We start from the raw sequence: 14,132 nt of genomic DNA on the forward strand, positions 1-14,132 counted from the left end.
ATGAGAAGACAACGAGGACACATTCAGCAGGCGAGAAGACAATATAGACTTTCTAAGTTTTTACTTTGTTTTAAGGACAGCTGTGGTGGTTTCTCCAGATGTATCCGTGCCATGAATCCAGTTCTTATACTGCTGTTTCTCTGGATAGAATACTAAAGTGTTTCTGGATCCTGAAACTGTGCAGGGGGCTCAAGACAACACTGAAGCATCTCGTTACTGGAGCTGAGATATGTTCACATTTAATCAGCTGGCCAATAGACTTCTTAGAAATAACAAAAGGCTGTTGTTATTATTATTATTATTATTATTATTATTATTATTATTATTATTATTGTTGTTGTTGTTGTTTTTAATGTAATGACAAACTGAGGCTGAAAATGTCAGAATCAGCCTGTAAACTCAGCAAGTATCATTTGTGTGCAACTGTAGAATGTAAACGTTTAACCTCTAAACTCCCAGAAACAATAGTGAGGACATGAACTTGATGTCCACAGTGCAGCTATATGACCGTCAGTGGAGTTGGGTTTTGTTTTCTTTTCTTTTCACCCTGCTCTTTCAACTGAATGAAGACACTGTTATCTTTCCCCTCCTCTGCAAGTAACTTGTTTTTTAGATTTTGTACTTATTTGATCCCTTTTTCTTTGAATAGGTACACATTCTGAAGAAATTAGTGGTCGACCTGAAGGGGTGGGTGGGCAGGATGGATTTGTGTGGGTTATGGGGGGTTGGAGCTTAATAGACCAAAAAGTACCTTTTTCATTTTTTAAATTTTTAAATTAAAATTTTTGTTTTTATTCTGCCTTAAAGAGCATTTTATGACACGTCTACAGCAGAAATGAAGACTTTTAAAGCACCAAGATGCTCCTGTGTGGCCTTTAATGTTAGTTTGGACTGATCTGTAAACATTACAAACCTTAAAGGAAGGTCTTATACATGCTGATGCACTCAAATAAATTTGGCATCAAGTGATCTACAAATCTGTTTTAATAAACTTAAATGTTCTTCCTCTAATGAAACGGTCTCCTCTGACAGGCAGAAGATGATCTGGATGCTTCTGCTCGTCGGCCTGACCTCCTCTGTCTGTGGTTAGTAGGGCTGCAAATTATCTTCATTAAGGATTAATCTGCTCATTATTTTCACAAAAAGTGTGACAAATCACCCATCATGACTTCCCTTAAACTGCTGGTTTTGTTCGACCAACAATCCAAAACCAGAAATGATTCATTTCCTGTGAAATATCACGAAGACAAGCAGCAAATCTGCGTACATGAGAAGCTGGAAGCAGCAAATATTTGGCATTGCCGCATTAAAGATGATTAATCGTTTATCAAAATAGTTGACAATTAATTTTCTTTCAATCGACTAATTGATTAATCGACTAATCGTTGCAGCTCTAGTGGTTAGTTTCATGTTTAAGAGTCAGTACATTTGACTCCTGGAGAACATGAGAAAGACAAATAATAATAATAAAATGTAAATCTAAAGCGCCGCATTAGTTCAGACTGAACACTCAAGTGTATGAAGTATGAAGTGTACTCGGTGTATGAAAGGCCAACTGTTGCCTTTTGAATTTGATGCACCTCTAAAGGAAAAAAGGCCATTTTAGTAGCTACTCGGCCATTAAAATGTACCACATAAACCACTGCGCCACGCGGTTAATGCGTCCACATGCTGACAAAATTTACTGAGATGAATTCACTATTTCAAGCGATTTTCAAATCTCTGCGAACTGATTTTAACGCTGTATCGACATGAACTCAAGGACAAACACTGAGCTGAAACCATGACACATAACAGGCTGATGAGTTCACTTACGTCTTGTTTATTTAGTGAAAATATTGTTTTAGAGAGAGACATAGTGGAGACTCACAGTGAAAAACTGAGGAAGTACAAAATGGTGGATAATTCAGTGTGAATCAGAATCAGAAATACTTTATTGATCCTCGAGGGTAACCAGGTGTTCAGTCATGGTTTTATGTCTCAAAGCAGCGCTGTGCATCAGTACAGCCTCACAGGGGCGTTAGCATGGCTGCAGTCTTGTTACATGCGTGACTACAAATGTCCAGCAGGTTTACAGGAAGTAAAAAGTAAAGCAGTACAGTAGTACTGCAGCCAAACCTAATCTGCAGTGGCAGGTGGTCGCTCCCTGGCTTGTTTGTTTTTGTGTCTCATCTTCGGGCCGATCACTGGCTGTGAAGAGAAAAAACACATGTGTGTCTGTTATTCATGTGATGAGAAAACATGTAACAACAAAGTAACCAGCAGATGAAGGAGTTTTCATATTTACAGCATTGTCTGTTACAGTTCTAAGATGCTTTTTGAAGGAGTTGTCATTAGTTTAGAAATGGCAGAATAGAAAGCGCAGAATGTGGGAGTTTGTGATTTGAAGCCACTGTGTGTAGGAGCTTTGTGTGATTGTAGCGTTTCTTAAATTAGTTTGATGACATAAGCTTTTGCTGGCTTTTACCAGCAGATGGAAGTGAAGTTTTTTAGTCAAAACCTGCATATAGTTCTTCAGGCCACAATACTTTTCTACTGATTGTGTTTCTGGAGTCATTTCACCAGTTAAAGGAACAGTTTGACAGTTTGGGAAATACACTTCTTTGCTTTCTGGTGGAGAGTTAGATGAGAACATTGATGGGACTCTCATATCTGTACAGAAATATGAGGCTACCACCAGCAGCCAGTTAGCTTAGCTTAGCATAAAGACTGGAAACAGTCAAAACAAAAAAAAACAAACTAGATTTATGATTTAAACTTAGACTGCAAATACTTCAAAATGATGTGATGTTACAAAGACTACAAACTCCTGAGGACATATAGTTAGCAGGCACGTACTTGGTGGACGGCTCAAACAAACACAGACATGTTTGAGTCATCAGCTACACTTAGGTCCAAACAATATGTCTGTAGTCCAGTTTAGCAGCCCAGTCACAACAGCACTGATTACTGACGCAGAATATCCAGCTGAAAGAAATCTGAAGAGAAAGTTCTACTGAATCAACTTACCAGTGACATTGAGTCTGCTTTCACCAACGCCACCACCATAAGTTGTCCTCACTTCACACAGGTACAGGCCCGAGTCCTCAGTCCTGAGTCTGGACACATGAAGTCTGAGTCGTCCTTCTCTGAGGACGTCTCTGTCACACTGGACTCGTCCTGCAAACTGTCCATCCTGAGACTCTGGGACCTCAACACCTTCATGCAGATGATACAGGACTGAGTCCTTGTGATCAGTAGTCAGGTCACAGAAGATATTAAGGGAGTTTGAACTGTCAGGTTTGGTTGTGAACGTCCATTCCAGTGTGATGTCCTCGTTCTCCTCTGCCTGATAGGAGCTCTGTGTCACATTCACTACAAATGTTCCTGCTGAGGAGACAGAGAGGGAAAGTGAGGACCAGACAAAGGGACAACTTTAACATGTGAGCCTTTAAACTCCATCTAGAGATGTTGATGTATTCATATCAAAGCTGGGAGGCTGGTAAACAAAAAGTTCAGAGATACTACAGTAAAAAAAGCTGCATGATACCAACAATAAATACAACTCAAGCAAAACTTGAAGATAAAGGATCTTCCTGATTTTAATAAGGACTGTCTGCTTTCTATAAAGAGTCCTGCAGATGTTTTCACTGACAGATTTAAAGATGGAGGTCTGAAGGCTGAAAGAGTATTTAGTCTTTTCTCTTTCTGGATAATAACCTGCAGGTGGAAACGAACCACAGACGCAGGAGGTCAGGGGTGATGAGCAGCAGGATGCTGCAGGTCATCTTCTCCTGTGAGAGAGACAGAGGTGAAGAGTCAGAAACACACGAGGTCAAAGTTCAGTCGTCACATGTCTGAGAGGAAACATCTACAGTCTGTCTGCAGTCATTACAACACTCCTTTGTATTTATTCTCCTGCTCATTACACACAGCTGACCAGAGCACTTCCTGACTGGTAGCTGCTAATGCTAAGCTGCAGTCATGTGTTTCTGTCACAAGATGGCGCCAGTGCTTCAACTCTCCACCATAAGCAGGAAACATGTAACAGCACGAGGATCCAGGTTCAGAGTCTCTGAGCTGCAGGACCTGGAGAGTTCAAGACTCAGTAAAAAATGCACCAGCAGCTGCCGTAGTGAAGTGTCGGCCCCGAACCATTTTACGCGCTGCAACAAAGTGAGTTGATATTGTCATCCTATCAGCTGCAGCAGCGAACCAGTCGGCTCATTTGAATGAACGATGAGAGCCCCGCCCACACAACATGATATCCAATCAGCACACTTTACGAAAAACAGGCGCAAGATTTAAATGCTCGGCTTTCCTCTAACAGGAAGTTTCTTTATGTTTCATTGTAAAGATGATTTTATGAGACTTACTGACAGACGATCATGCTGCTAAATGTCCTGTGGTTGGGGACATTTTTATGGCCCAGAGAAGCTGAAGAAATTCATCCAAATATTCCAGATACACATTTAGATTCTTGTGAGGAGACACACAACTTCTGAACTCTGCAGTTTCAATCCTGGAGCAGGTTTTCCAGGTCCAGATCCAAGTAGCTCAATAAAGAGCCGAACATAAAAACTTTGGGGCTGGTTTGAATCGATTTTCAATCTGCGTCGATTTCAAATGAATATGTTCGTCAGTCACGTGTGAACAAACAGTAAATGCAGCTCAGCTGAACACAAAACAACACAAACAGTAAATCATACAGAAGTTTTAGTTACTTACGTGTTTGAAGGCGAGCGAGCAGCTTTATGTCTGAACTTCATTATCAGTTCAACAGACGGACTGCTGATCTACATGTTCATGGTTCATTCATCTTCTTCTTCTCCTTCTGTTGAGTTTTATGGCGCTCGGCGTCCCTAATTGTTCATTACCGCCACCTGCTGGATTTTAACAGCTTCACAGTTTAAACTATTTACAGTGTCCACCTAAAGTGCTCCCATAGTGCCATAGTCCAGTCTCTAACCCAGACCCAAGTGTCTGAGCCGGTGCAGCTGCTTCCCTCAGTGTAACATCTGGATCCTCTCCAGATGTGTCCACAGCATTCAGGAACCTCCTTGCAGCGTCCAGCGCCATCTTAATCCTTTCCGACTCCCCCTTTATTCCAGCAGCACAGTTTATAACCGTGGCAAGAAATGCCAGAAATCGCTTCTTGTCCATACTGATGTTCCGCTCATCTCCATTTCCTTTCTGAAATCGTAATATGAAAGCTGCTGCTGTTGAATTGTCTCGTTACTGAGCGAACCGGCCGCTTTATTATTCGTAGACACCTCGTCTGATCCGGGAGTGCAGCGAAAGCTCCGGTGGAAATAAGACAGAGTTCCTTTAATGACTCCGCATTGAACAGGCCTACAGAGGCTGCACTTCCCTTTCCCCAAGGGACCGAGGAAGCAGTCCTTCCTCCTGCAGAACTGAAGGACCAGACCGCGAGACGGGGACAGCTGGTCTACGCGCTGCAACAAAGTGAGTTCATATTTATATACTGTCATCCTGACTGATGCAGCAGAGATGAATCGGAAAGCGGACGAGCTGTTTCCTTTATAGTGACCGATGTTAGTCCCGCCCCGCAGAACACGACACCCAATCAGCACTTTACGAATACAAACCCGCACAACTACCTGAGCTCCGCCCTTTTTGTCCTGCTGTCTGGGCTGTCCCCGATTCATATGACTTAATCTACCTCCACATCCTCACGTGTTCCCCAGTTTCATTCATTTCATTCATTATTAGTCTTCGCACATAAAATATCTCTGAGTCTAAAATCATGAACTCTGCAGTTTTCAGAAGCAGCTTCTCTGCAGCGGCCGCAGGATGGAAATGCTCGGCTTTCCTCTAACAGGAAGTTTCTTTATGTTTCATTGTAAAGATGATTTTATGAGACTTACTGACAGACGATCATGCTGCTAAATGTCCTGTGGTTGGGGACATTTTCATGGCCCAGAGAAGCTGAATAAATTCATCCAAATATTCCAGATACACATTTAGATTCTTGTGAGGAGACACACAACTTCTGAACACTGCAGTTTAAATCCTGGAGGAGGTTTTCCAGGTCCTTTACATTCAGAGCTGCTTATATTCCAGATTTACCGATGCAGCATGTTTCTCTGAGCTGCAGAGATCACAATGTGTTTATGTCCTGGGCCAAATTCACAAAGCCGAGTAAGAGGCAACTTCTGGAATAAAGGGAGCCTGTCAGTGCTACATTTAATAATAATGTTTGAATATTCACCGTTTCACTTTTGCTGGCTGCTGTGATGCTTGCACCAGCCCTGTCCATATCAAGGCTCTTTGCATGAGTATCCGACACAGGGGGAGGGGGCAGTGGACTCAGAGGAGCTTGAGGGCCGGCAGCAGTTGAGTTAGAGGGGGGATGAGCAGGAGCCGGTGTGTTGAGTCTGTTAAAGAACAGATTCAGTTCGTTGGCCCTGTCCAAGCTGCCTTCAGCTCCTCTGCTGCCAGTCAGTCTGAAGCCAGTGATGGTCTTCATGCCGCTCCAGACCTCTCTCATGTTGTTCTGCTGGAGTTTCCACTCCAGCTTCCTCCTGTACTTCTCTTGGGCTCCCTGATCTTCAACCTCCAGGTCGGCCTGGATTGCCCTCACCTCCTCCCTATAACAATGAGCAAGATAATAAATACAAAGGAGTGTTGTAATGACTGCAGACAGACTGTAGATGTTTCCTCTCAGACATGTGACGACTGAACTTTGACCTCGTGTGTTTCTGACTCTTCACCTCTGTCTCCTCTCACAGGGAGAAGATGACCTGCAGCATCCTGCTGCTCATCACCCTGACCTCCTGCGTCTGTGGTTCGTTTCCACCTGCAGGTTATTATCCAGAAAGAGAAAAGACTAAATACTCTTTCAGCCTTCAGACCTCCATCTTTAAATCTGTCAGTGAAAACATCTGCAGGACTCTTTAGAGAATGTAGACCTTATTAAAATCAGGAAGATCCTTTATCTTCAAGTTTTGCTTGAGTTGTATTTATTGTTGGTATCATGCAGCTTTTTTTTACTGAAGTATCTCTGAACTTTTTGTTTACCAGCCTCCCAGCTTTGATATGAATACATCAACATCTCTAGATGGAGTTTAAAGGCTCACATGTTAAAGTTGTCCCTTTGTCTGGTCCTCACTTTCCTCTCTGTCTCCTCAGCAGGAGCATTTGTAGTGAATGTGACACAGAGCTCCTATCAGGCAGAGGAGAATGAGAACATCACACTGGAATGGACGTTCACAACCAAACCTGACAGTTCAAACTCCTTAATATCTTATGTGAACTGATTACTGATCACAAGGACTCAGTCCTGTATCATCTGCATGAAGGTGTTGAGGTCCCAGAGTCTCAGGATGGACAGTTTGCAGGACGAGGTCCAGTGTGACAGAGACGTCCTCAGAGAAGGACGACTCAGACTTCATGTGTCCAGACTCAGGACTGAGGACTCGGGCCTGTACCTGTGTGAAGTGAGGACAACTTATGGTGGTGGCGTTGGTGAAAGCAGACTCACTGTCACTGGTAAGTGGATTCAGCAGAACTTTCTCTTCAGATTTCTTTCAGCTGGATATTCTGCGTCAGTAATCAGTGCTGTTGTGACTGGGCTGCTAAACTGGACTACAGACATATTGTTTGGACCTAAGTGTAGCTGATGACTCAAACATGTCTGTGTTTGTTTGAGCCAGCCCACCAAGTACGCGTGCCTGCTAACTATATGTCCTCAGGAGTTTGTAGTCTTTGTAACATCACATCATTTTGAAGTATTTGCATCTTGAATACAAGAGTAAATCATAAATCTAGTTTGTTTAATCCGTACATAAATCAAGTTTAAAATCGGGGTTATGTGCCGGACTATTTCTTGGCTGGGAGCAGTTGCCAGGCAACCAGCGGAGAATCCAGAAGTTACTGTGCCTGCCCAAGAAATGGTCCGACACATAAACCTCATAAAACAGCGAACTGACGTTTTTCCACTTCAGTTTTTGTAACGTATTGAACAAATGAGACAGGCTAGCTGTTTCCCTGTTTCCAGTCTTTATGCTAAGCTAAGCTTAACTGGCTGCTGGTGGTAGCCTCATATTTCTGTACAGATATGAGAGTCCCATCAATGTTCTCATCTAACTCTCCACCTGAAAGCAAAGAAGTGTATTTCCCAAACTGTCAAACTGTTCCTTTAACTGGTGAAATGACTCCAGAAACACAATCAGTAGAAAAGTATTGTGGCCTGAAGAACTATATGCAGGTTTTGACAAAAACCTTCTCTTCACTTCCATCTGCTGGTAAAAGCAGCAAAAGCTTATGTCATCAAACTAATTGAAGAAACGCTTACAATCACACAAAGCTGCTACACACAGTGGCTTCAAATCACAAACTCCACATTCTGCACTTTCTATTCTGCCATTTCTAAACTAATGAAAACTCCTTCAAAAGCATCTTAGAACTGTAACAGACAATGCTGTAAATATGAAAAACTCCTTCATCTGCTGGTTACTTTGTTGTTACATGTTTTCTCATCACACTAATAACAGACACACATGTGTTTTTTCTCTTTACAGCCAGTGATCGGCCCGAAGATGAGACACAGAAAGCCAACAAGCCAGGGAGCGAACACCTGCCACTGCAGATTAGGTTTGGCTGCAGTACTACTGTACTGCTTTACTTTTTACTTCCTGTAAACCTGCTGGACATTTGTAGTCACGTGTAACAAGACTGCAGCCATGCTAACGCCCCTGTGAGGGTATGCTGTACTGATGCACAGCGCTGCTTTGAGACATTTCACAAAACCATGACTGTCAAGTTTATGGTGGCACTAGAAGAACAGTCAGGGTCCCGGTCCAGCTGCTGGTCTCTGTCTCTGTCTCTCCTCTACACTCCTGTGTATGTGTGTGCTGGTGGAGCGTGCCCTCCAGTGAATCTCCAATCTGACTCAGAATCTGACTCACCTGCTACTCACCTGTTCTCCATCCACCAATCAAGACCATGCAGTCCATCTACCCTGGCTCTTCTCACCAGTCTTTGCCAGACCGCCTGTTAACACTAGAGGTACTCTGTCTCGGCCTCTGACCTTGCTTTATAGAAAGTCTTCCTGCACGTTTCCTGACTCCTTGTGTTCAGGTTCAGTCCTCAGACCGACACCTGCCTCCAACCTACTCACCGGCTCTCCAGAAACTTCTCACCAGGGGTTCACCGCTGCTCCACGCCAGCCAGCCGTCCTCGCCCAGTCTACCTGCTCACGGAGCTTCCTCCACACACCTGGTTACTCTTTCAACTTGTGACAATAACCCAAAACTCACCGCTTCAACTCCCTCTGTTGTCAAGTCGTGCTTTTGGGTCCAGACTCTGTGTACCATAACAGGGGATCACTACAGTCAGTAGGATTCATCTTCTGGAGACCGTGAACGTCCGAACAAAATTTGGTGCCAATCCATCAAGTGGATGTTATTTCATGATGTTTCACTATCTATCAGTACTGCTGCTAAGTAACCAGCAGCAACAGTACTGATGCTTTATGCTGCATCATCAGCAAACTGTACTGATTGTAATGGATGACCGGGAGCTAAGAACAGTTTGCCTTCTCGCAGAATCAATCAGGCACATACAAACTTGGAGGGTATTTTCCTGCTTATACCACGGCCGCTTGCCAACAAAATGCCAAACGTAATATAATTTTTAAATATAAGTCGTTAATATATGTTAAGATTTACGTTAACAAAACTTTGGTCGCTTCTTTTCCGTTTAAAAATATTATGAAATGTAGTTCCTGAGCCTCAGAATTTCTATTGTGTTTGCGTTGCTAGGTAACATCTAGCCACACAGGTACAGTGTTGGGCAGTAGCGAAGCGCTGAGCAAGCGTGACGGTACTAGTTTAACTCCATTACTCAGTAGCGCGGTGGTGGAATCGCTCTTTTTCTGAATCAAATAGCTTTTCAGTAGCTTAGCTTTTTTATTGATCAAGTAGAAAAGGCAACGATACGCAGCTACATTTCCACAATCATTTCTGAAACTCAAGTGCAGCGGAGCTTTCTGCTGCGGCCTGAAATAAAACTACTGAGGATCAGTAAGTGACGTCACCGTCACGCACGGATGTGCATGTGTAGCCGACAGAGAAGCACTTCCATGTGACGGTGACATGACGTAACAATCGCTTGGGCTGACGCCTCTACGGCGTCTCTGCTGCAGCGGAGTACAGACCGAGGCAGCCTCCGGGCCTGAAAAGTGGCGCCATGCGGAAGAGCCTTAAAACTGCGTTCTTTCTAATAACCAGCAGGGGCGATTGTCCGCGAACGACCCTTACTTCTCACTTGATTTATTACGCCAGTAAACACTTTCCTAATGAGTTCATGGTCTCAATCACTAGTTTCAAGTCTTCTTCAATACAGCATGATGTTCATTTTGCAAATTATGGTCCCATTTAGAAGTAAAATAAGCGGGGTGTGCTTTAGGAGGCGAGAGCTACCTCACGTAGCTCCCCACGACGACCCGGTATCAGGATAGAGGCGATGCGCGTATCCACTGCACTGTGTTCATTTAACTAGCTGTAAATTTGTTTTTGGGTGCTGTTGTTGTTTTCAGTTCATGAAAGTTAATGTAACATTTTGGTCGCCTAAAAATGTCTCCGTTCCTCGTTCGGTTGTACTAAAAAGACACCGAAGGAGTCAGCTGTTCACCTGCACCTTGCTGCTAACCTAGCTAGCGCTCGTCCAAATATGGTCACTTCCGGTCACTGGTTGCAAAAACCAAGATGGTGACGGCCAAAATGCCAATCTCGGAGGCTTCAAAATGGTAGTCCACAAACCAATGGGTGACGTCCCGTGACTACGCCTCCACTTATTCTACATACAGTCTATGATACAGACACGCAAGCTTGAGTTCACATTCGTTGAATAAGCTAACACCAGCATCGCCCAACCAAGCTAATCATCACACTTCAGTGCAGTCTGCAAACACCAGCCAGCAACCTGGCAACAGCTAACCACTTTAGCTAAGCTAAAATCCCTTCACTGCTCGTTGGCAGAAAAATGAATAATATTAAGCATGGTTGGTTTTGGGCGCTGAGAGCTGAGAGCACAGCTTATTGACAGTTTTATTGATCACTGAGCATTGACTTGGAATGAAGTTGGTTCAGTGTAAAAAATAAATTAAAAAAATAAAATAAATAGCTTGATGTAGTGTTGCTACTTTTGCCATGTTGCTGTAGCTTAGCTGCTACATTTCTCTGGCAGCTTCAGTGTAGTGAAGCTTCATTTAATGTAGAGTAACTGGTAATTACGACCACTACACTTTCCAAATAGCTTGCCCAACCGTATTGGTGCACAAGTGGTCTGCCAAGGCTGAACTGTTTTAAAATCTTGCAGTGGCGGACTCGGGCTGTCTGAGGGGCAGGAGGAAAACATTAAAATGTGCACCAGCTGCATGCAGTGGGGCACACGTAAGTCAAAGGTGTGTCCGTTATACTGTCTCGGTTACTAAAAGTTAATCCACCTTCAAAACATTCAGCCAATCAGAATCCAGAGTTCTCAGTGGCCAGAGTATCAAACTTTTTAAACAAAACAAATCGACTTAAACCAAAAGTGTGTAATATTTGTGGCTCTGTTTGCAGAATACAGCGATGGTATTCATAAGTATGTTTTCATTAGTGTATAATCACCTGAAAATAAGAATCGTTGTGTTTTGATTTTATATCTACAGAGGAGCGGGGTTTTTGCCGAACGAGCAGTTTTCAAATGGTTGCAAGCTGCAATTTCTCTACTTGATGCCACTAAATCCTACACACTGCTCCTTTAAGAGACCACGGTATATCAACCATATTGCACAATGAGGACTCCTAACATACTGTGTTCAGCATAACCCATGTTTGTTGTAGTGAAGGAACAATGCTGAGAGAAATGTATACCATTAATCTGCATCGTTGTTAAGTAGCTGACATTGAGTTTAATGAAGCGTTTAGGGTCAGCTTCAGACTCTTCACGGCCTGCCTCCTGGTCTGTGGAGGAAATAAAGGAGCCTTTTCTTTGTTTGAAAATAACAGAAATGATAAAACCACAGTTGTTACTGTTCTGTATGTGATTCTTTATCCACTCTGATCTGGGAGAGCAGCAGGCAGCTCACATCAACATAACTACAGCTTTCTGCTGTTGTGAACTGAGCCTTTAAGGTGTCAATTTAATTTAAGACCATTAAGAACTGAAACTGTAATACACTGTCCATTTCAGCTGTATATTTACTCTGCTGTTGCATTATTTATTTACTGTGTTTGATTAGAAATCCTTTGCACAAATATACTCAAGTTTTATTTGAATGTAGCATTTAATATAAGTATTATTTCTTTAATAAAATGTCCATAAAAGGAAAAAATAAATGTCTACGTTGTTATTTGTTCTGACTTCAGTAAAGGCTTTGACCAAAACCTCACTAGATTTCTTTGTTTGGCAGTTTGTCTGGATGGCTTCAGTGAACTGTGCGCTCTACTCTGATGATTTAAAGTTCTTGTGAGTAAAAAAGCTGAATTTATAATTTTTGACTTTTATTTGGAAATTGTTTGATGAGGAACTGAGAAATGAATATCTTCTTATAAGAGCAGACCTTCTGCTGGATTAGCAATATTCAGAGCAAGTCATTTATTTACACATGATTAAAATATTCATATGTGCATTTAAGGCGCATTTGTGGCTTAGTGACCACCAATCCTATGGTAAAGTGGTTGGATCACAGTTTCTCAGCTCACATGTCGGAGTGGGAACATTTTGTGTGTGAAGGATTAGCCCTGTGTGTGCACACACCGCTGGCTAATCATTCACATTACTAATGTGCTCAGACAGGCCCTTCTGTTCTTTTGCCTCAAAATCTAACGTGGAAGCGCCATATGTTTACATCAAATGTGGAATGGCTTTACTGGTGAAGTATAATTATATTACCTCATATACACCTGTATTATATGTAATAATACCTTTTAAACTCGGGACCTTCACAATAACTCTAATATCATTTAACACAGAACGACATGTACTCTTATGTCAGCAAGTAGGTTTTCTGACACTTTAAAACAGATGCTGGAGGGACAGAGTCTTGGAGTCTGTCTGTTAACGTTATGGCTCTGTGCCTTGAACCGGTGCTCACCCTCATTCTGATAGAAAGGGGGTCCTCCAGACAGAAGCCCTGTTGTAATGTCCCTATGGTCCTACAAGATGCTGCCTCTCCTCTCACACACTCTCAACACGCTGATTTCTCTGAGTGCAAGGAAGACAGTGACAGAGGTGAAAGGTCAGAGGTGAGTCTGTGTAGAAGCAGCCCAGGACCAACAGGGGAAAGGCTGTGGCACAGAGAGAGGTCACGCTTCACACAGGTGTCTGATAATTACATGGTGACTCAAAATTCAGATCTGTGGAAACTGTGCAACTCATCCAAACTGTCAAAAGGAACACGCCAGCTTTCATCAGCCAAATATTTTTCGGAGGGTCGATTGGGCTCACAGGTTGCTGTGTGCCTACCACTGTCCTTCTTTTTTGCTGACCCCTACAGTAGATGACATCATGTTTCATGAATAAACTATGTCTACAGTGTGTTTGGTTGACAGGATCAAATACTGACTTGTCTTCTGTGCAGAGTTCACGATAGACATTGATACTGCGTCATGTTGGTACAGAGAGATGAGGCTCACAGCAGTCTGTTAGCATAGCTTAGCATAAAGACTGAAACAGCTAGCCTGGCTCTAAATCCGCCTGGCTGCACCTCTAAAGCCTGCTGCATATAGTTAACATCAGTGTTGTTTGTGGACACAGCAGTAAGATGGCCGAACTTCTGTTCTCATCAGCTGAGAAACAGAAAATGCATTTCATCTTTTTCTCTCATTGTGAAGGTTAAACTCATTCATTTCCCATCAGTCAGCTGTGTGATTCTGTTTTGTTCCAAACTTTAATAATAAGCATGTAGGCTGTGTTTCAGTCGAGGCTGGTTGTTGAGACAGATTGATCTTTCCAGAAGAGAGAGCAGCTGAGGGAAGGTGCTTTACTCGCTTTACACTTTCACTTTCACTTTAACACAGTTACTGCAGTCCTTCAGGTCACGTGAACCTTTGTTTGGTCTCTTTACAGCAGCTCCGCCCCGACATCTTTCAGTAAAAGGAGCCAGCTGTTCGCTTCCTTTTCTCTGCTGCAGCTGACAGGAT

General features: G+C 42.9%; 3 protein-coding genes across 4 annotated transcripts in view; 2 read left to right on the forward strand and 1 right to left on the reverse strand.

Moving 5' to 3' along the window:
* LOC122870258 (low affinity immunoglobulin gamma Fc region receptor III-like) overlaps nt 1-14,132 on the forward strand; it is a 1,099,642-nt gene that overhangs the window by 104,350 nt on the left and 981,160 nt on the right. The gene's annotated exons all lie outside the window — the stretch shown is intronic.
* LOC122870150 overlaps nt 1-14,132 on the forward strand; it is a 126,466-nt gene that overhangs the window by 96,095 nt on the left and 16,239 nt on the right. The gene's annotated exons all lie outside the window — the stretch shown is intronic.
* LOC122870162 overlaps nt 1-14,132 on the reverse strand; it is a 71,162-nt gene that overhangs the window by 8,876 nt on the left and 48,154 nt on the right. For both annotated transcript variants that reach the window (XM_044184065.1, XM_044184066.1), the window contains one exon: nt 3,010-3,369. In XM_044184065.1, the coding sequence (XP_044040000.1) occupies nt 3,010-3,369 (360 nt within the window). The remainder of the gene's footprint in view (nt 1-3,009; nt 3,370-14,132) is intronic.

The sequence above is a fragment of the Siniperca chuatsi genome, linkage group LG22, assembly GCF_020085105.1.
Source record: "Siniperca chuatsi isolate FFG_IHB_CAS linkage group LG22, ASM2008510v1, whole genome shotgun sequence".
Classification (NCBI taxonomy): Eukaryota; Metazoa; Chordata; class Actinopteri; order Centrarchiformes; family Sinipercidae; genus Siniperca; species Siniperca chuatsi.